Source organism: Ambystoma mexicanum, chromosome 7p (assembly GCF_040938575.1).
Source record: "Ambystoma mexicanum isolate Mex_15411 chromosome 7p, UKY_AmexF1_1, whole genome shotgun sequence".
NCBI classification, from domain to species: Eukaryota; Metazoa; Chordata; class Amphibia; order Caudata; family Ambystomatidae; genus Ambystoma; species Ambystoma mexicanum.
The window spans coordinates 165,903,208-165,925,416 of NC_090939.1; the positions used below are offsets into that span (position 1 = coordinate 165,903,208).

General features: G+C 44.3%; 1 protein-coding gene across 1 annotated transcript in view; it reads right to left on the reverse strand.

Annotated features, from left to right (window-relative positions):
- Positions 1-22,209, reverse strand: part of TMPRSS3 (transmembrane serine protease 3) — a 185,589-nt gene that overhangs the window by 26,551 nt on the left and 136,829 nt on the right. Inside the window, exon 8 of the mRNA XM_069637338.1 lies at positions 10,784-10,936. Coding sequence (XP_069493439.1) covers positions 10,784-10,936 — 153 coding nt within the window. The remainder of the gene's footprint in view (positions 1-10,783; positions 10,937-22,209) is intronic.

Below are 22,209 nucleotides of genomic sequence, written 5' to 3' on the forward strand. Positions count from 1 at the left end.
AGCTATCCTCCCGAGATGGATGTTGCGCGTAATGGTGGAGAGATGTGGGCCAGGCTTCACCATGATAGTGGTCTGATTTGGAATGCCTGGGTGTCTAGGTAGACACACGTGCACGATGCATAATAGTCGTTTGAAGCTTTAACCACTGGCATTCACTGGAGGTCTTCTGGTACGAGTTTGATGTGGCCTGATCTCATGGCACCGGGCCCTAATCTGGCCCTGGCATCCTAGATGACCTCAAAGGGCGGGTGCCACCAAGACTATCCAATAGAGGCCTGAACCGGGGAGCTTTTTGCGCATGTGCACCTGTCTGGTACTACAGGTAGCATGGATGGCATGGGGCAAGGTGGTTCTGAACCAATACTGAAGTGGATGTGTCTCCTATGTAGGCCATTCAGAGGGTTGCGAAAAACAAGGGTTTGCCATGGCTGGGCCTGAGCGGACAGGACAGCGAGAAGTTTACGGATATACAAGATCGCCAGAAAGGGGCAAAGGGGCTCTTTATAGAGGGCCGTTTGAGCACGTAGAACTTTTCTAACTTTTGATCATCTCTTGTTCCAGGGAAGTTTCCGTCGGCTGCAAGGCACTCACGGCAAGAGGCACTTACATGACAAATGCCGGCTTTTTTAGGAAGGTGAACTTTTTTACCCCAACAACTGCAACTTCCTTCTTCTGCTGGCCTACAAATAACATGGTTAAATGTAGTGGCTTTCATACACATTTCTACGGCAAATTGAATGTCACAGATTTGTTGTGCATTGAAGTGTTGCCCACATAGTGGGCACACTAGAAGTGACTTTAGGGTGAACCCCCATCTTTTACCTATTCTGCATCCTACATTTGAACCTACTCTGAAGGCTGATGCCTGCGTGTTTGCCCCACCACTCATGTGCTTCTGTTTGATGACATGTGACTCTTTCTTGCAGTTTTACTTCACCTGGTGGACAGTGGTGGGCCTGCAATATACAGGCGTGGGACTATGGTAGGGTTCCCCATAATCAAGGGATCTGCAGTCTGTGGTTGTTCAGATGTTTGTACTATAATGCCCATGGTCCCTGACGATTCACCATGCTGGTTAAGGCTGATGGTTGTTGTAGTCCAAAACATCCGGAGAGCCACAGGTTTCAGACCCCTGCCATAATCTGAGGGAGCCATATTATTTACTATTATCTGAGTGTTCTCGTGTTCATGCTCCAGCAGGCCAGAGTGGTGCATATTACAGGACAGGAATCTGCAACTTTTGGATCACCAGATGTTGTGGACAAAAACTCCCATCAGCCCTGACAATCATACTCAGTGTCAAAGGATCATGGGACTTGTAGGGAGCAACTGGTTACAGAGCCCTGTTATAGGTCATTGTCATTGCATAGTTAATAGCACATCCTATTTATTACCCTAGCAAGAGCCTCATTCGAATTTTGGTGGTAACAATATGTATTTCACAAACCTCCAGTTTTAACTCCAAACATTTGAAAGAATACCACCAGCGGTATTCCAAAGAAATACAGTCAGTGCTAAATACCACAAGATTCCAAGCTGCAATATCACCTTTAACAAACAGTAAAATGTTACCTCTATCCCTATGGTGGTGGTGGTACACATTTGTTCTATTTATTTCTTATTTATAGAGTGCCCTATGGTTGAAATTCAACATTATACACTCCGCAAACATATCAAATCTGCAACATATATTTAAGTACAATTAATATGCAGTTGCATAATATAGAGAATAGTTCAAATAAAGCTATGATATACATCATTATAATACCGAATAGTATTAACAGTTCCTATATGCGTAGAGAGTAAGGGCATTCCACCTGCCATTAACTGTGTACAACAGTTAAAATTCACAAACATTTTTGCAAATGGACATTTCCCATTTGTGAAAGGTACAGTGAGCAAAAAGTGATGGCTGCGAACTCTCAAAGTGGGGAAAAAAAACACAGAACAGGTTATCATGCCATGTTCTTTCTGGAGAGGGGCGCCTGCTACCTTTTTTGAAAAATTCACAAGCACTTCATCCGTCTGCTTTCATTAGTTTCAAAGAAATATGTAGCCAAAAGCAGACCAAGGTCAAAGAAAGACCGAATTGGTTCCCTTCTCGACAGCGTGCCCAGAAAAGATCCCTTTTGCCCCCTTCTGTGCCATGCCTGCATTTTGTTGAAACGTGATTGTATCATTACACAGTGCTGAGTAGCCTGGAAATAAAGGTTTACCCGTCCCCAATTTCTAAGGGATTTTACAAAGAAGACATCTTCGCTCATGCCTGGAAATCCCTCTCCAAGCTCCTGGAATCTGGTGGTAAACATTGGAAAAGGTCCCCAGAATACGTATTTAATTCTTTGTTCCTGCGCAGGAGCGCGCAAGTGGATCGGTTCCTTACAGGAAAGTGAGTAATCTATCAGCCATTGTAAGGGGTGCATAATGGGTATCCAGTAATTTTACCGAATAGAAAACAGAGAATAACATTAATACCTAAAGAATAATAACGAAAAAATATCGAATTTTAAATATATATATATATATTGTGGTGAGGAAAGGGGTTAAAACGCTTGTAGATGAGGTTGGGGTGGGTTTAAAAGCATGGGGAAATGGGAGGTTTAGGGGATCTCCCAAATTAAAAAAATGATATTTTTTCATTATAAAAGTGTAGTTGTTATTTCACTGTCTCTTTATTAATTTGTTAAAATCACATAGATCCGAAAAATGTGCATCTCGGATTTTCACCTTTTCACCAGCGATCCGACGTAATACATAAAAGGGTCAGATTTGACCCTTGTGTTGGTAAAAACAAAATGCACTGTAGTGGTATGTTCCGATACTGTACATAATCAATTTCCATCTTCAAAAAGAGGCTGGGAATGGGGTTTAAAAAAAGGTGTATGACGTTGAGTACCACTGGGCACTACTATCAGAGAATGCACCCAGTAACTGGCATTATAGTGCAAATGCAGCAAGAGGGAGCATTTTCAGGTTTGCGACCAGCGGAAATATTAATTACCACCGTCTGGAATCCACTGTGAAAATCCACACTACTTATATTGAGGACCTAATTCGTACTCATTTTACTGGCTGCGTAAGGATGAAAGGTAGACTGGTCCCAGCCAGAACCTGAACGCATGTAGGCAGGTGGCGCCAAGCTCTCTGGAGATCTACATGTATGTGTACCTGGCCCCAAGAGATGTGTCCACTTAATTCAGAGGTCAAACTCTTCTGTCACACACCAGTATCTGCATGCAACGATGTATACAAAATGTGAAGCGCGTAATGTGGACAAACTAATGCTCTCTTCGCAGGCACCACACAATGCCCTCTGTGCCGCCCTTAACATTCCCAGGCGTGAGCAAATATCGGCTGCCAGAAAAGCTGCACGCGGGCTCCCAATACAAGATCGCATAATATTCAAAAAGTCTATCACCCACAAGTGCCTTTCTAACTCTGCCCCCCATACCTTGTACAGAAAGTCACAAAAGCCCAGGCTTTGAGACCAACAAGATCCCACTACACTCACCGCCTCATCACCCCAAGATTTCGACGAGCTAGAGCTGGGTGATCTAGCTTCCCTGTCATCGCAGCGAAACGCTGGAACGAACTACCCGCCAGCGCTAAGAGCTGAGCAATCCTATTGGACCTTCTGTAGACAGCTGAAAACCTGACTTCTCACACCTATGTGAACCTGAGCCCATGAACACTCGCTGCCATTTACCTACTATGACCTATGACTGTACATACAATGACTTCCTTCATAATGCTACTGTAACTAGCATACCCAAGGATTTAGAGCGCTGCTATAAATGTAAAAATAAAAAATAAATAAATAATGGCAATTTTTCTTAGCAACCTCCTTCATTCACACTTTTGTTTCTTAAAATGAGACTGAAATAGGTTCCTCAAATCATGCCATGAAACTCCTAGCATTTTAGTGCACGTCATGTTGTGTTCCTGTACAGGTTATAAATCTAGGACTACAAATACAAAAATACACTTTGATGTGAGCCAACAAGCATGTTAAATTCTTGTACAGATTATAAATCAAAGACTACAAAACCCAAAATAGACTTTGATGTGAACCGAAAACTCAGGACTGGTTGATCCTTCCTGCACCCGAATTGGGCCAGCTTGACATGCTGTGATCTCGGTTATGCTAGTTGCACGACTTATACACACTACAGATAAGAGTGTGTGATCAGCAGAGAAAGGATGGAGCTTGTCCTTTCTAGGTAACAAGGAAGCAGTCATGTTTAAAGTGACCGATCGCAGTGGATCAGGAGACATCAGGACCACACTTAAGCAAAGCCAAGAGAATGAAAGACACGAAAGCGGGTCAGGAAGCCAGATATTGAAGAAAAAAGGGATGGGAAACGAGATTGTAAGATGAAGATAACAAAAGAAGGATAGAGAAAATAAGAGGAAGAAAGAAGGAACGCACAAGGGGAAGATAGCTCGTGGGTGAGCGTGGCAGAGAAATAGAATCTACAGTATTTTATTTTAATGTTTTTATTGTGTCATTTGTTTATTAAAACTTTAACACGTTTATAAAAATGTACACATTACTTCATATTACATTTATCTTTATAATAACATCGCCATTCAATTTCTGTCATTCACATTCTTATCTATAAATTCATTTCATTAATAATTTTACATGTAAACATTTTCTCCTAAAATGTCATGAATATAAATTAAAATTGTAATTAAAAACCGTATTAGTGTGATTGTCAGTAAAGTATTTCGCCCTCCCACCGAATTGGTGCCAAAACCAATCGCTTTCAGGCCTTTCTTCCAGAACCACAAATCTACCTAAAATTGCACCCTATGGGATTTAATTGCAGGACAACAGGAGACCAAATGCTTCAGTGATATCAAGAGTTCTTTCCGCACATTCTACATATCCACTCAGATTCTGGTAGACCCCAATTTCGATCCCATCTCTCTAGTGTTCCCAATACATTAAATTGAAATCTCATGAACACAGAACAATATTTATAATTTGGAAATGTTTCAATGTATTCTGGAAATTTCCGATAGTGTCTATATTGATTAGCTAATTATGAGTGCAGTTTGTACTTGTGCAGTAAATCTTGGTCACCACTCCATTGGTCCAACTGAATTTTTGGGGAAACTTTCTCAGAATTTTTTATAAAGCTGTTCCTGTTGAATCCTGCACTATCCAATACGTGTATTTATTTTTTTTTATTTTATTTAAAGTGCATTAGCCACAATTTGACTTTTAACACATTTCACAGACAAAATATTACATAAACAATAAAAACAAACCTTTACAGCTTTTAAGTACACATATCTCATAATAAAAAAAATCAAGATAAAAAGACAAGATGAAAGAAAATCTAACAACCAACTTTTTTACAAAAGAGAATTCAAGTTATTACTAGCTTCCATTCCTTTAAAACTCTACCCACTTCAATTGATAAAGCCATCTCAATGCCCGACGATAACCTCGCCCAGAAATCATCAGAATTTAAATGAGACTCATTATGAACAAATCTGCCAAAAGAACTAGCCCTGACACTCCAAGTCCGAGGGCACTTAGAAAGTAAATGCTTAGTGGTCTGAACTTCCATAGTTAAGCATCTATCGCAGATTGGAGCAGTACCCCCTTCTTTATCCCTTATAGCAAGTAATTCCAGGGTAGGGAGTAGATTTAAATGAAATCTCAAAAAAGCAGATCTAAACCAAAAGCTAGGGGACTTCTTAAGATAAGCCGGAAGGAACGATAAACGCTTATCTAAGAGTGTGAGGGAAGCTGATCTTTTAGTTTCCCGCATCTCCTCAATCGTATGAATCCATCAGCCAGTTTCAATTTCTTCTTCACTTTTAAAGGGTTCTGTAGGAGGGACTCAGCATCAGAATCACAACGGGATAACAATTCCAAACATGTTGATTCTAACCTACATAGAAAAACATTATTGCCATGTACCCGCTCTACATCAGAATATTTGAAAAGTGAATTCTTAGGGGGATCAAGAATTGACCTATAAAGAGTAAGCCACTTCCAGGCTAGCCATGATCTGAGTGAAGACAGACCAAACTCATATCGTAGGGAGACGATCGGAACACAATCAGGGAGTCCCAAAGTACGTTTCCAAATCTTTGATTCGAAAACATCCCAGTCTAAGTCAAAGGCTATCCAATACGAGGTCACACTCCCCGCAAAACTCTGGAACAGGCCTAAAGGATGTTGAGTCAAGTACTGACTTAAGGTCCTCAAATAAGTATCTAATTGGTGGTACCAGAATCAAACTGTAGATCCTCACCGTTGCAATTTGGGCTAATCTCTGCCAAGACACCGGCCCTAATTCTTGTCTAATCAACACATACGGCGTGGCCATGGGTAGCTTTATCAGCTTTTCCCAAAAGGTACTCTCCCTACGTTCATGCTTCTTTCAGTCCAGCTTGTAACGTTCTTGACCATACAATAACATTGGTAACACCTTCCATTTATAGTAACTAATCACTTGCTTTCATGCATATTTACAATACTTCCCCCAGTGGTTCTTGCATTGAGCAAGCAATGCGAGTTGTTTTTGGTTTAGTATGACCAACAGAGAACAGTATTTGACCTTATTCAAAATCATAAACCCCAAGTACTTCATTTAATTTACTATTTCCAGTTTCTGGTTTTCTAGAAACAAAGATGCTTTTTGTCTAGACTTTGTTTTTATTAGAAACTACCATTATAGCAGTGTTTTGGGAGTTTGTGATTACATTGTACTCTCTTAAATAGTGGGCTAGTGCGTTTATCGCACTATTACAGCATCGTCGAAAAGGAGAAGATCATCAGCAAATAGTAACATTGGTATAATCAAGTTTCCTAGCCTTGGTGGGAAGTTCCTACAGCGCTCCAGACTTTCTACAATATCCAATAGATATAAATGAATCTACATTAACACCTGGGATGGGGGGCACAGCCAATCATGTTCCGCGGATCACTGGCTGAAATCTCTGATCTCAGCCCGCGTTCCATGGAGCCCACCAGCTGCCTCTCCTGCCTTAGAGCACCACCTTCACCCCATCCTCCTGTTTCTTTTTTTTACCAATTCTCAATGCCCCTCCCCTGCCCCACTACCCTGATAGTTGTGCAGCAACTCCCCTCCTCTTTGCTTTGCCAACCACCACGAAAATGGAAGAGGAGCTCCGTATGGAGCCCTGCCTTCCACAACCATGGTGGCCATCTTGGCAAAGTATTTTCATTAATTGAACAGGACATGTGCAGCATCCCGTTCAATAAATGAAAATACTTTTTCTTTTGCAGGCCCGGTACCGCTTTTGTAACCCGGGGAGATAATGGCATTAGTAACCCGTTCCACAGGCTACACCGTAGGTAACGTCCCGGGGCCCTCATTAACCACCCTCGCTTTGCTCGGGCCACTACCTCGGGTTGCGGGCCATTACCCTCCAGGGAAGACTCTGGAACGTGTTACTAATATCACAGTATAAAGAGTGTCACTTAATCTACAGGTAAATTAATCTACAGAATAAAGATTCTAATAGAGAGACAGTACGAGGGGGTTAATAGACAGAAGAAAGAAAGAGAGTGACAGAAGAAAAAGAGTGTGCCAGGAAAGAGAGGCAATCAGCATTTAATGTCAAAAGGAGGTAGAGGAGATGGGGCCGCTGCGACTTGTAACAGAGGAGAAATGGAAATAAAACAGGGAGCCATGTAAAAAACACTGTCAATAGCACAGTAAACCCCTCCATCACTCCAGCTGTGCTGTGAAATATAAACAGGAAAGCAGAGTGCCTCTGCAAGCGTCGGCGGAAGAAGGGCTTCATCAGCTCACATCAGCCTTGTGACACTTCATTGAGCTATCACAACAGGCAGAGGTGTCAGGCTGGGCCATGGGGAAGTGAGGGTGGGCCTTGCCCCTCTGGCCACACCCTGTCTATGCTATTGCCTGTTGCAAAACAAAAAGGTGATGGCTTCAAGGCTTTGAATTAATCATAACCACAGGCACAGCTCTGCTCAATGCTCCAGACCATCGTTTTTCAGCCTGCCCAGCTATTACAGAAGGGGAAATACCATACGGAAATCAGGCAAGGTCCCACCCCAAAAGGGGCAATCCAGCGCAAAATACTAGGTCACATCCCTTCTGCATGAGACCACAAGCATCCCCAGAATTGTTTCAGCCTTGTTGGGCATCATCAGTGAGGAGTAGCTTGGGTCTCTAGGCCCAGCAGGGTCGTGACCCATGTCTGGGCATACCCGTCCCACTCGGGGTGACTTACGAAAAACAAAAAGGTGATGCTGGAAGGTTTTGAATTAATCAGAACCATTGAAACAGCTCTAGGCAACCCACCAGACCCTTGCTTTTCAGCCTGCCAAGCCATTACAGAAGGTGAAAGATCATATGCAAGTCAGGCTTAGTCCCACCCCAAAAGGGGCAGCCCTTCTGCACAAGACCACAAGCATCCCCAGACATGTTTCAGCCTTGGGGTTGCTTGTTTTTTCCATGAAGAGAGGACTTGTCCTAGCAGTTCGGGCGTAGAAGGTTGCCCAGAGCAGGGCCAGTGGTTCAGATTTATTCGAAACCTTCCCCCCACCCCTTTTTTCGGTTGTAGTATGCTCAGAAAATGTAACCATGCCATTTAGTATGGGTGGGCGCAGGACCAGACTGACTTTCACAATTGTGCAACACCTGGAGTGAAGAAAATACCTCTACGAGGACAGTAGTGACTCTTCTGTACATGCCATACTGTCAGCTACACAGAAGGTAGATGTCTACAAGACGATGTTTGACTATTAACATCCAAACAGGCATGAGGTCACAAGAATGAGGCCGGAAGGATAGCTCAGGGGCAACACATCAACGCATAGCAACACAGGTTCGAATCCCGGTCTCGTGCTTAGAAACTGGTCTCTGGTATTAAGCGTGTTATAAAAGACCAAGTATAATTATAAATTATAATATCCAGATTACGTTGGCAACCACATGTATAATTACTCCATTCATTTCTGAATAGCACCTCTAAATATGGATTCACAGTGTTATACATTTTCAGAAAAGTGACTTTTTTTGAGTTATATATAAATTGTTCTGTTCTCTTGACACTTGGCCCTTGGCATTAGTATGTTAGTCCATGCCATTGACAGCTGGACTAATCTTAGTAAAATCTTCTCTCCTTGGTGAAGCAGCAGCTGTTTTCTAAGAAGTCAGAACATTCTCCCATAACTTTCCAAGTATCCCTAAGTAACAGTATAAAGACACTTAGTTTAAAGCATAGCACACCTTGGCCTACTCTCAGCCCTCTGCATGCCCTGCAAAGGTGTGGTATAGCTAGGAGCAAGGGTGTTGCTAGGTCTGGAAAAGATCCGGGGCTACACTAATTTTGGGACTGTCGGGACTGGGGGCTAGCTAGCCTTTTTGGTTGTAACCCCTTAGCTTCTATCCGGGCTACAACCAAACGACCCGGGGCTATAGCCCCTCGGGCCCCCCAAGTAACGCCTCTGGGAAGGAGAACAAAGAGTGTCTGTGTACACAGGAAGGGCTGCAAAAGCCATTTGGCTGGTTAGTTTCCCTGCTGGAAACCAAGTCTCATGTGATTTTGCGTTTGCCAGATTACTGTAAATATGGGATAATGTCTGTTAGTGGATTTGTGAATTAGGGGATCTTGAAAATTAGCAAATCTAGAAGTCCCAATAAATTATCCATGACCAACCTGGAGGCCATATGTTTTTGCATTTTGGAGGAGCCTATACCTTTACTGCCAAGTAGAGCTGGCATCAACTTTCCAGCACCAATTGTTATCTACCAGGTTTGGAACCAGTCGAAGTTTGGGATACCCTTGCAATGCCAGTTGAGGAGTCGCTCTGCCTAGCTTCCATTCTGCCAGGAAGCGCCTGAATATTCTTATCTGAAGCCTTTGGCGGCTCTGGAAGAGAGAGAATAAGATTTGGGGCCAAGTCAAGTGGCTTGTGTGCCAGCATTACCTCTTCTGAGTTAGAGCTGTGTAGCCGTGCCAGTTGGAATCGGCAGGACTACTAATGCCCTGGGAGGGTGCTGGTGCATGGAATTTCAGGAATGCCCAGGAAGGTCTTCGAGGAAAGAATACAAAGGATTTTTATTGTTTTTAAATCTTGAAATCTGAAGAGGATTTATCTCATCATTTGGAAAACCACAAAAAGAGAGAACCTCCGCGGCCAACATCTGAACTGAGAGCCAGAAGGGAAATTGTTTTTAAGAGGTGGCATATGCTCACTGAGTTCACGCAGCCGGTTTTCCTGGTTATTTTTTGTGCATATTCCTTTTACCTGTTTTGAAAGGAAGAAGTGTGTGAATTTGTATCTTAGAGAGACCCTTTTGATGCTCTTTCTTTTGAGACGTCTTAGTCAATTTTGTTCATGCTTTTCTATCTCTGTTCTTTAAGTATTAACTGTATTGACAGGTTTAAGCCTTTGTGCTCAGCTTGCCTACCAAAAGGTCAGCTATAAGGTGCATAAAGGAGCGCTGCAACCTTGCCTTCCCCTGGAAACCCTGCAATAGGTCAATTTAAGGCATTAACCCTCTGGCCACTTTCCCCAACAGGTTCTTTCAGAAACATTTCTTACAACCATTTACTTATTTAAGCTTCAGAAAACATACATTATGTTTTTGGTTTACTTCTGATAAATAATATGCAAGCATGTTCTATAGTTTAAGATGTCATAACTAGATCCTGTATGACAGGAATGTGAAAATACTGCTAAGACAAAAAGTAAAAAAGAGGCAGGGCTAACTTGTCTGATTTGGAGTCAATGCATATTTAACATGAATGAAAAACAAACCTCTAGCTGCTCGTGGATCCAGTCCAAGAAGGCGGTGGTGCGGGTATAGACACCTGGCTTATTCTTCACCGCACAGCCCAAACCCCAGCTGGTGACACCCGTCAGCTTCCAGGTCTTCACATCTTCACAGGCCAAGGGTCCACCACTGTCGCCCTGGGTATCCATGGAGACAATGCATCCGTTACATATTGTTCACAACAGAAGGAAGAGGTACAGGTGCTCATGGATTTGGTCCATTGACAATTCTTGCTTAAGGCAAAGTAGATCAAAGAAGTTGAAAAAGTGTCAATCTAGTACATCTCAAAAAGAACTATGAAGTGTAGAAAGTAGGTGGCACTGAAGATAGTTATAGGATCATTGTGATAATTCGATTAGGAAGCATGGAAAAAAGACTAGACGACATATCGTACATGTTGTACCAGTCCCTATATTGGGCCAGTGGGATTACCCTGCAAGGAATGCAATGCAGTTGTTTGCCCACCACTAAGTGTGAGCTCACTGGTGCAAAACTAGCATAACTCTCTGCTTTATGCCGTATCGAAGCGAAGAGAAAGTGAGTGTGTGCTGCAAGCTCGTGCCGCGTTCACAATGCCGGTGATCTTCTTGAGTGCCAGTCTTACTCTTCCGCACAGTACTTCCACATGAAGGCAGCATGTTCCCTCGCCGAGATTCCAGTAATCCACTCCTTCACTTCCTTTAAGCCCCGCAGACCAATTCTTGATTACCACATCATTGCAGATGCTATCTCCCAGGCAGAAAGGGGGGCATAGGAACTGGGAGGAGGAATAGTGGGCCTCGGAGTGATGGAGATTACCTTCATGTCCCACTTCCTTGCCCCAGTAATTACACATGACGCATACCCAAAATGAAGATCAATTCGACCTCCCAAATAATACTGCATTGCCTACTGCACACCAATTGAACTTTAATCAAACCATGAACATTCCCATGATGGCACACCCAATATCACATGGGCATAATCTCCTCCCTGACCTGGTCGCTGCAACCGGTAGTAGTGAGCGAAGGCTGAGCGGGAGGCCCATCTGACCACATTCAGCTCCTTGACTCAAGTCAACCAAACTGAGCAGGCCCAGAAAAAGACAACATGATGACATCATTAACCAGCGGATGAGCCATCGCAGTCTAAGCCAATCAATCTAAGCACCTCCAACATAAGGATCTCCTCCCTCCTACCATCACTTTACTAAAACTCTCTATGTCACTGCGAACTCGCCACACAACTGCCAAATACAAAACCAACACTGGACTACCACAACATCGACTCCAAAATCCGACAGCAAATACCTCCTTCTAGAACGTGCTCAATGACAACATGCTCAGACTCCAACACTGCAACACAGGCACCCACCCAAACACCCACCAACCCATACCATCTGGAAGCAAACCCAATACACAGTGACCAGTTTTTCCGAACTGAAGCTACCAACAGAACAGCACAACGCAGTCTTGCTCTCTCTCCCTCTCCTCCCACTAAAAAACCCTCTCCTCTTTCTTTTCAGATCTGACAGAGCACCTGGAGACCATGAGATGGTGTAAGTTGCATAAACATAACATAACATGTGTTCATGAAATGCTTGTCTGTTGGGGCATGAATTTATTTATTTATTTGGATTTATCAAGCGCCCAGCGGCCCTGAGGCATCGTGGCGCCGTTACAGAATATTAGGCTTGGTACATATTATCAGCAGTGGTAACAGGTAGGTTCCGTGGTTACAGTGGAACAGTATTGACGCAGGCATAGTAGGTACACTTTAGTTGAACAACTTGGTTTTCAGTGTTTTTCTGAAAGCAGAGAGGGATGCATGGATGTGGGTGCACTTAAAAAGGTTATTCATGGCTGATGAACCAACAGCCTGACCATGAATGATAAGTGTGTTGTTTTGTCAAGTGGAGCTGCCGCGTGACCAAACGTAAATGAGCAATGTATGTGATTTCCATGTGTTGCATATGGGAGCCGTTCTGTGACACATCATGGTGAGACTGAGCACCGAGTGAGTGACTCAGCAAAAGGACACAACATAAACCGCACCTTACATAGAATGTCATCTCTAGGCGCATCTTGGCGGTGCCGTTAACATTCACTGACTAAATTAGTTCAAACTTGCACCTTCCTCTCAGGAACTCCTCCAGGTGTATTGCTCTTTACCTAATGAACCCTGCTACATCTCTATCAGAGCAAATCCGTACAAATAAACTAATACAAAAAAAAGAATGAGAAATGACCTCATTTATTTGACCGAAAATAGTAGATATTTTGGTATATGTATGGTAAATAATAGGTGGGGGTGGGGTAAGGATATGAGTTAGCGTAGGGGGTTGTGAGGAGGGTGCGGGGGGACACCCCCTGCATTACACAAAAAAAGTTAAAAAAGCAAAAAGTAATTTTCTTTTATGTGAAAAAAATGTGGTCATTTCTCAATTTGTTTTTTTTCCTGAAAATATCACAGATATCCCTTTCATAGTCCCGCAACAGACTGCCCATGATTTAGTGAACGAGGAAAAGTTGTGGTTACCTTCTTAATGCCAAACCGCTCTTCTATGAGGCTGTAAGACTGTTGTCCACTATTTATTTTTACAAGCCTACTGCCAATGATGTGCCCCAAAAAAGCCAATATATTCCGGCATAGGGCCACCGCCCAGTGGCTGCAGTGAAGGTGAACCAAAGGCAAGCCTGTCTTTGCACCTATAGTGGCCTGAGGGCGCAGGACTTTACTTATTCTCATACTGACCCTATATATAACATCAGTGTATTACTCTACTGGTTGACATGTGAGTATCCCTCCCTGAACAGTATGAAACTCAAACGTCAAGCAGAAAACCTCTATCATTGAGTACCTCTCACAAAACATGTCTGCCTTGGCAAACCCATGCACCTTCTGAACCAGTCCGCATCGACTTTGATTTAAAAGCCTTGAAATAGATGCTTCTAAATGCCAGGACAGTGATAAGAATGTGCTACTTCATTGACAACTTAATTACAGATATTACTCTGTGCCAGCTGTGTCTCTCTGAGGTATGGCTTTCTGATAGTACTCTTCATATGATAACTAACATGTGGTCCTCCAATCATAGAATTTCCACCCAATCACGACGAGGTAAACGGTGTGTTGGGGTACTAATTATTCAAAGTTAGAACCTATATATAAGGGAACAAACAGCCCCCAGTATACTAGATACAGGATTAGTATTGGTGACATCACAAACTATACCTCCTTCAGTGGCATATTTATAGCAAAGGTCTCGGAGGATAGTTCAGGGGCAACATGCTCGTCTTGGAAGCAAAACCATGCGGAGCAACACAGGTTCGATCCCCGCGTCCATGCTTAGAAACCTCTCAGTATTAAGCATGTAATAAATAACCCATTACAATTACAAAGGACACCATAGGCAAGATTGACATAGCACCCTGGGTTGGTGGAGTTTAGGGCAGAAGGTGTTAATAGCTCTCACAAGTGCGACATTTATAAACTTTAGGGGACAACTGTCCCATGCATTGTAACCTGTTCACATTGCAAATAACGTCCCATTGTTAATGGAGTGCTTGATGAGCCTTTTAAAGGTATAAGCTCTCAGTGGGAGGCCCTGTGCTGCCCTGCCTGTTTGCCTTTAATGTGAGAAAGTCAGAGCAGGGGGGACCGGTGGGCATGTGTCCCTTGTCCGAGTGTTAAATCAGCCTCTGAGTCCTCCTTCAGTTTTGTTGATTTACAGAGCCGCCCCAATGTAAAAAAAAAGGTGTTTGTGCATCAACTCGCAGAAGCAGTAGCTGACCTGCAGCTGCCAACACCAAATTTAATAGTTTTGGGGTGACATGAACTTCTGGTTTGAACACTCCAAATACACAAGCATTTCATTTTGAACCAGCAATCTCGATAACCTACACGTTGCACTGTTAGTGACCTTTCCCACTCAGGGCCGGTCACACATTACACCAGATGTGTAACTCTTTTAATGATTTCAAGATCTATGACCCATATCTGATGACCTGGTTGAAATCATATAGGGATTCCATCCACGCAAATCTCAAGCAACAACCAAATAGTATTACCAATGACAAGATTGCGAGCGAGCCATGGAAACTGGTCACAAAAGAATGTGTACAATCTAGATGCTGGGTAGGTAGCAGACCCAAGACAGACCAGGGGTAGTGTTACTAATACACAATAACTGATCCCGATACTACCAAAAATGTAGAGATTGTCACTAACCTGATCGAGCCTTGACGTGACGGAAACAGCAACTGCAGAAAGGAAAGATCACCCTGAAGTCCCTGCCCGCCCTTATCACCGGGAAATATAGACCAGTGAAGGGTAGCACGAACCCCAGGGAAACCCTCTGGGGTATAAAACCCTGTATGCTGGGGAACGGTCTTCTTGGATGGGTGACGCGGGAGACCCTGGACAATCCCTCTTAGAAGATGGATTCTTCTCAAGCCGAAGCGGGAGGAAGGAATTCTGCAGGGCGAGAGAATAAGAGGTAAGTGGGAAAAGGATAAGAAGTTTGAAAGTAAAGCTTAAAGGGAAAGAGAATGCTCACTAGTAACAGCGGTTCTGAGAACGGTACCCTTCGCCTTGAAACATCCGGGTGGCTATGAGCGTCAGACTCCCCAGGAGGACGAATGCACTTAACAAGGAAAGAAGGGTGAGTAATTGCGCAAGAAGGAATGAACGGGAATTGAATTAAAGGCTTGGAACTCACTTCCGCACAGCTGACTCTGGTCTTGAATCGGGTCGGGTGTGTGGAACAACTTCCGACCCGTAGTAACGGGAGAATCAATGGGAGAACCTGAGGGCACCAAGGCGGGAAACAAAGGACGGGGTTTGGTACTACGAGGGAAGAAAAGTGGTTTAGACAAAAGAGTGAACAAGCATGTCAAAGAAGTAGAATGTCCTAAGTAAACCCTTCCGAACTTATGGAGCATCACATTCAGCAGAAGTGACGCCTCGACGCGTTGTTCTGCTTCCCTTAAGAGATGTCATGTGGTCAATCACGTGTTTCTGCCGGCAACGTGAAACCACTAGACCGTTGCAATGGTTCCCTACAACCCTATTGGGAGGACCCAGGAGCAGACTTCTACACAGTAACCAACGATGTCGGACTTGCCAATGCCGAAAAGGTGTAACAGTATGCCCCCTCCTGGGGAACTCGGTTTACCTGGGTGCAGGCGGAAAAATCGTCGAACCAACCGGGGGGCATGAACCCCCGAGCCGGTTCCCAAGTTCGATCCGCAGGTGAGTAACCTTTCCAATCAACGAGGAACTGGAGACGTCCTCGATGATATCTCGAATCACATATCCCCGCAACCTCGTATTCGGCTCCTGAAGAAGTCATAACTGGAGGTGGCCGTGGCCTGACTGATCGAGGGAATCGATCTTGCACCATAGGTCTAATTTGGGACACATGGAACACTGGATGGATACGAGACCAGGAAGGAGGTAATGATAAACGGACTGCTGCTGATCCTACTCGTTCTAAAACAGTAAAAGGACCAAAATATCTCGGAGACAGTTTTGAGGGAGCCAGATGCTTAGGAAGGAAACAAGAGGCCAGCCAAACTTTGTCTCCTTGGTTGAGGTCCGGGGTATTTTGACGATGTTTATCAGCATTTCTTTTGGCCCTATCTTGGGCCAATTGTAGTGCAAGACGTGCAGTTCTGTGACCCTCTAGAACGTCCGCAAGTAAACAGTCCACTCCGGGTATCTTGGAAGAAGTAGAAAGACCATTAGGTACAAAAGAAGGATGATAACCATACAAGCAGAAGAAGGGGCTTGTCTTCAGTGCGGAGTGTTTGGCATTGTTATACGCAAATTCTGCAAAAGGCAAGAGATCCGTCCAGTTGTCTTGGGCAGCTGAAACAAAGCATCTCAGGTAGCTTTCTAAGGTCTGGTTGAGACGTTCTGTCTGTCCATTGGTCTCGGGATGATACCCTGAGCTTAGGGCTCTTTTGATGCCTAATACTTGGCACACTCCCTTCCAGAACTTAGAGGTATATTGTGGACCTCGGTCGGATATTATCTTGTCTGGTAGACCATGCCTCACAAAAATTTCGGTAAGGAATATCGTTGACATCTGATCAGTTCCCGGAATCTTGGGTAACGGAGGGAAGTGGGCCAGTTTGGTGAAGTAATCAATGGTTACCATGATAGTGGTGTTATTTGAAGAAAGAGGGAGTTCCACAATAAAATCGGTAGCTATGATTTGCCAAGGGCGTTCAGGTATGGGCATTCGGGCTAGTAATCCAAAGGGAAGAGAACGTGGTGTCTTTGATTGGATGCATATACTGCATGCTTTTACATAATCAGAAATGTCTGATTGAAGAGTAGGCCACCAGAAATGACGTCTGATCAAATCTAGAGTTGTTTGAACGCCCCGATGTCCGGCTGCTCGGGAGTCATGGCACATCTGAAGGACCTCTATTTGCAAAGATTGAGTTGGTACAAGTACTTTATCTTCATAATAATATAACCCTTGATCTCTTGTAAGGTGATAAGATGCCGCTAGTTCTTCGCACCATTGTTGTTGCTTTGAAGTCTCTGATTTTAAGACTTGAAGAAAATCGGAGATGACTGAAACAAAACGTGATTGAGAGAACATTTTTTCTGGACAAAAGCAGGTGGATTGAGGGTCCTTGCGAGATAGCGCATCTGCGCGTAGGTTTTGTTTCCCCGGTAGGAAGGTGAATTCTATTCGATATGGAAGAAAAAAGTGTGCCCATCGTGCCTGTCTGCTATTGGTGGTTTGTGCTTCTTGGAGAACCTTCAGGTTTTGGTGGTCTGTTCGCACTTTGATCGGGTAGCGGGAGCCCAGTAAGAGATGTCTCCATTCTTCGAAGGCTTTCTTTATTGCTAGCAGTTCCTTTTCAAGCACTGAATAGTGTTTTTCGGAAGCAGAGAAGGTTTTAGAGAGATAAGCTACCGGTCTTTCATCCCCTAGTCTAGACTGTTGAAGTAGAACTGCTCCTAAAGCATGGTGGGAAACGTCAGTCTCTACAATGAAAGGACGGTTTTTATCCGGAGTGACCAGAATGGATGCCGAAGTAAACAGATTCTTCAAAGTGTCAAAGGCGTGTTGGGCTTTGTCGTTCCATGCGAAATGGACTTGTTTCTTTAGTAGTGAAGTGATAGGTAGGATCATTTCACAATAACAGGGGATGAACTTCCGATAGAATTTCGCAAATCCCAAAAAACGTTGAATCTCCTTCACTGACGTGGGGGATGGCCATGGATATGCCCTGTGCTGATAAAACGAACCCAGGTAAGTGATTTGTGTTTGGTGGAACTCACACTTTTCTACTTTGCAGTACAATTGATTCTTCTGGAGACGTTCCAGTACGATATTTACATGGCGGATATGATCATTTTGATTAGCCGAGTATACCAGAATATCATCTAGGTATATAATAACAAAATGAAGGAGGATGTCTGCAAACAGATGGTCCATGAACCTTTGAAACACTGCAGGTGCATTCACCAGTCCGAATGGCATCACCTGGTACTGGAAGTGGCCCAAAGGGGTACGGAAGGCTGTCTTCCACTCATCACCGGGGGGCGATTCGGTACGCCCCTCGAAGGTCCAGTTTAGTGTAAATAGCTGCTCCTTGAACCACTTCCAGGATATCCTTAATCAGGGGCATCGGGTACATGTCTGGGACCGTAATTTTATTGAGTCCCAAATAATCAATACAAGGACGCAATTTCTCTGTGTCTTTTTTGGGAATAAAAAAGAGAGACGCTCCGGCAGGAGATATAGATTCGGTTATCAAGCCGTTCTGTAGGTTACAATAAAGATATTCCTTGAGAGCCTCTTTTTCCTTGATCGATAGCACATACATGCGTCCAAATGGAATGGGTTGGTCGGGAAGCAATTTGAGATGACAATCATCTCGACGATGTGGTGGTAACGTGGGAAAAAGAGGTTTAGAGAACACCTTATAGTACTGCTGGTGACAGAGGGGCACAGTCTTTAACTGACTGATAGATGAAGACCCAGGAAGGTTAACTTCTCCAGACGGAATCTGAATCCCGACTGCTTCTTGTGCTACACAATGGGTCAAACAGTACTCTGAACCTAAAAAGAGAGTCCCTGCTGTCCAGTTTATGAATGGGTTGTGAGTGCGAAGCCAAGGGAGACCTAATATCACAGGAAAGTGAGCAGCCCTTATCAGGTCGAACACTAGGCTCTCCTTATATGAAGCGATCAGGCAGGTGATCGGTTTGGTTTGCTCTCGAATAGGCCCGGAGGATAACGGACTGCCATCTACTCCTTGAATGGATGTGGAGCAGGACTTAGGAATTCTTGGGATCCCGTGGGCGGCAGCCCACTGATCATCTAGGAAATTCCCTGCTGCCCCGCAATCGAGAAAAGCAGGAATGCCTTGGAGTATTCTATCTGGTAGGAAAAAGGTCAGCGAAAGTACTACCATGGATGAGTTAAGAATGGGTTGGTCAAGAGATAATCCTAAATTCGGTGGGGAACCTAGTTTCGCTTTCCCTACCGCGGTTCCCTCTACGGTAGGGACTTGGCGTTTCCCGGCATCGGGGCTTGTGTTCTGCACGGGGGTACTACTGGACAGTACCGTAGTATGTGAGAGGAGGATCCGCAATACATGCAGAGACCCAAAGTTTTTCTCCTTTCTCTTTCGGCAGACGTTAAGGGACCCTTAACTGATCCTATTTGCATAGGTTCCTCAACAATAGAAGACTTAGGCACATGTTGGGGAGGATCAAAATGAGAGCGGTTCCCCTTGGGTCTCCTTTTCTCATGGGCCCTTTCCTGAAGCCGGTAGTCGATTTGCATTGTAAGAGTTATCATTTCCGCCAGGTTGGCCGGTCGAGGGACCTTGGAGAGCTCATCCTTCAGGTCCTCTGAAAGACCCCGACGGAACAAGGTCAATAGACCGTCATCCGGCCACCCTATGTCTGCAGACAATTGTTTGAATTGGGTAATGTAAGATAAGAGATCCTTACTCCCCTGGCATAAATCCAATAGCTTCTCTTAGGTAGAGACAGTAATTTCTTGTCGACTAAACATAGACTTTAAACTATTTACAAACGCTGGGTATGAGTCTAACACTACATTTCCTGAGGTAACTAAAGGGGTAGCCCATGCTAATGCAGGGCCTGCCAAGTGTGATATTAAGAATCCCACCTTATCCTTATCTGTTGGGAAAAAACGGGACTTAAACGTGAACTGCACAGTGCAACTGTCCAAAAACTCCATGAGCTTGTGTGGATCCCCATCAAATCTGCCTGTGCTTAGAGTAATGGGAGGAGTCTCAGAGAACGCTCTGGTAACTTGTTGCTTTAATTGAGCGTTGTCCTGTTTGATTGCCTGCATATCTAGGGACATAGCCTGCATAGCAGCCATCAGCTGCTGCATTTGCTGTTCCATCCTGCCACAGCTCGATCCTGTCTGTCTTTTAGTTGGCGTCACTTACTGTTACTAATACACTATAACTGATCCCGATACTACCAAAAATGTAGAGATTGTCACTAACCTGATCGAGCCTTGACGTGACGGAAACAGCAACTGCAGAAAGGAAAGATCACCCTGAAGTCCCTGCCCGCCCTTATCACCGGGAAATATAGACCAGTGAAGGGTAGCACGAACCCCAGGGAAACCCTCTGGGGTAAAAAACCCTGTATGCCGGGGAACGGTCTTCTTGGATGGGTGACGCGGGAGACACTGGACAATCCCTCTTGGAAGATGGATTCTTCTGAAGCCGAAGCGGGAGGAAGGAATTCTGCAGGGCGAGAGAATAAGAGGTAAGTGGGAAAAGGATAAGAAGTTTGAAAGTAATGCTTAAAGGGAAAGAGAATGCTCGCTAGTAACAGCGGTTCTGAGAACGGTACCCTTCGCCTTGAACCATCGGGTGGCTGTGAGCGTCGTACTCCCCGGGAGGACGAATGCACTTAAAAAGGAAAGAAGGGTGAGTAATTGCGCAAGAAGGAATGAACGGGAATTGAATTAAAGGCTTGGAACTCACTTCCGCACAGCGGACTCTCTTCTTGAATCGTGTCGGGTGTGTGGAACAACTTCTGACCCGGAGTAACGGGAGAATCAATGGGAGAACCTGAGAGCACCAAGGCGGGAAACAAAGGACGGGGTTTGGTACTACGAGGGAAGAAAAGAGGTTTAGACAAAAGAGTGAACAAGCATGTCAAAGAAGTAGAATGTCCTAAGTAGACCCTTCCGAACTTACGGAGCATCACATTCAGCAGAAGCGACGCCTCGACGCGTTGTTCTGCTTCCCTTAAGAGATGTCATGTGGTCAATCACGTGTTTCTGCCGGCAACGTGAAACCACTAGACCGTTGCAATGGTTCCCTACAACCCTATTGCGAGGACCCAGGAGCAGACTTCTACACAGTGACCAACGATGTCGGACTTGCCAATGCCGAAAAGGTGTAACAGGTAGGCCCATGGCAATTCCTTTTTTTAGGGGAGCTACCTACAATACCAAATGAGAAAGCCCCTATTAGGACAATTCTACAAAACAATGAGGAAACCAAACATGGGTGGTTCTCAAGACACTATAAGAAACCACGAGAACTTTAGGGGAAATGGATGGCATCAGTTGCATGGTCCAACTCTGGAACTTTTATTCAGGTGGCGGCGAAGACTACGCAAAAACTTCATCTCATAGGCAACCAAACTAAACTTGTTTACGGAAGGTAATCATTTAGTAAAGCACTAGAAAGAGACGTTTTCCGTACGCCATGATTTTAGGCATGCCTCATGCCCCTATGATTGTTCCCTCTCAAGATATGGTGTGTATGCTACCAGAATTCTTTCGTGAAAAAATGCATAAATTCAGAGGTAAGATCGCCGTTAGTCCCACCGCAATAATGAAGAATTGCCTACATTGGATCACCAGGGTGTGTCTGTCAGGGCTTGCGCTACTTTATGAGGACGTTTTAACAGTGCAACCTCAGACGAAATAGACAAATTGTTATCGTCTGCCAGATTCTAAGGATCACCACTTTACATAATTCTGTCAGAAAAGGCTAAGGACATCTTCCCGCTCCTCAACTCCTAGATAAGGGCTCTAGATAACATCCCACCATTGTCTGGCCAATTCCCAGAACACCGGGAGAAAGAAGTGGTCGGGCAACTACTAAAAACACTGACTCTTGATTCAAAGGATCCCAATAATTTCCAGCTGATATCACTGCTTTCCTTTTGGATTAGGCAGCTGGAATCAATAGTAACAAAAAACGGACAATATTCATCTAGGAAATGACCTCTGGGAGCTGGGAGATTCCATCAATGGATTTTCCATCAAAGGAGAATTCATCGCATTATTTCCATCGAGTTTTGCTGCAAATGTACATGGAGGTGGGTTAGGGTAGTAAGAAAGTTAGAGGGGTTTGGGCAAGGGGCTGTGGGGGGTCTCGCTGTGCATACATTT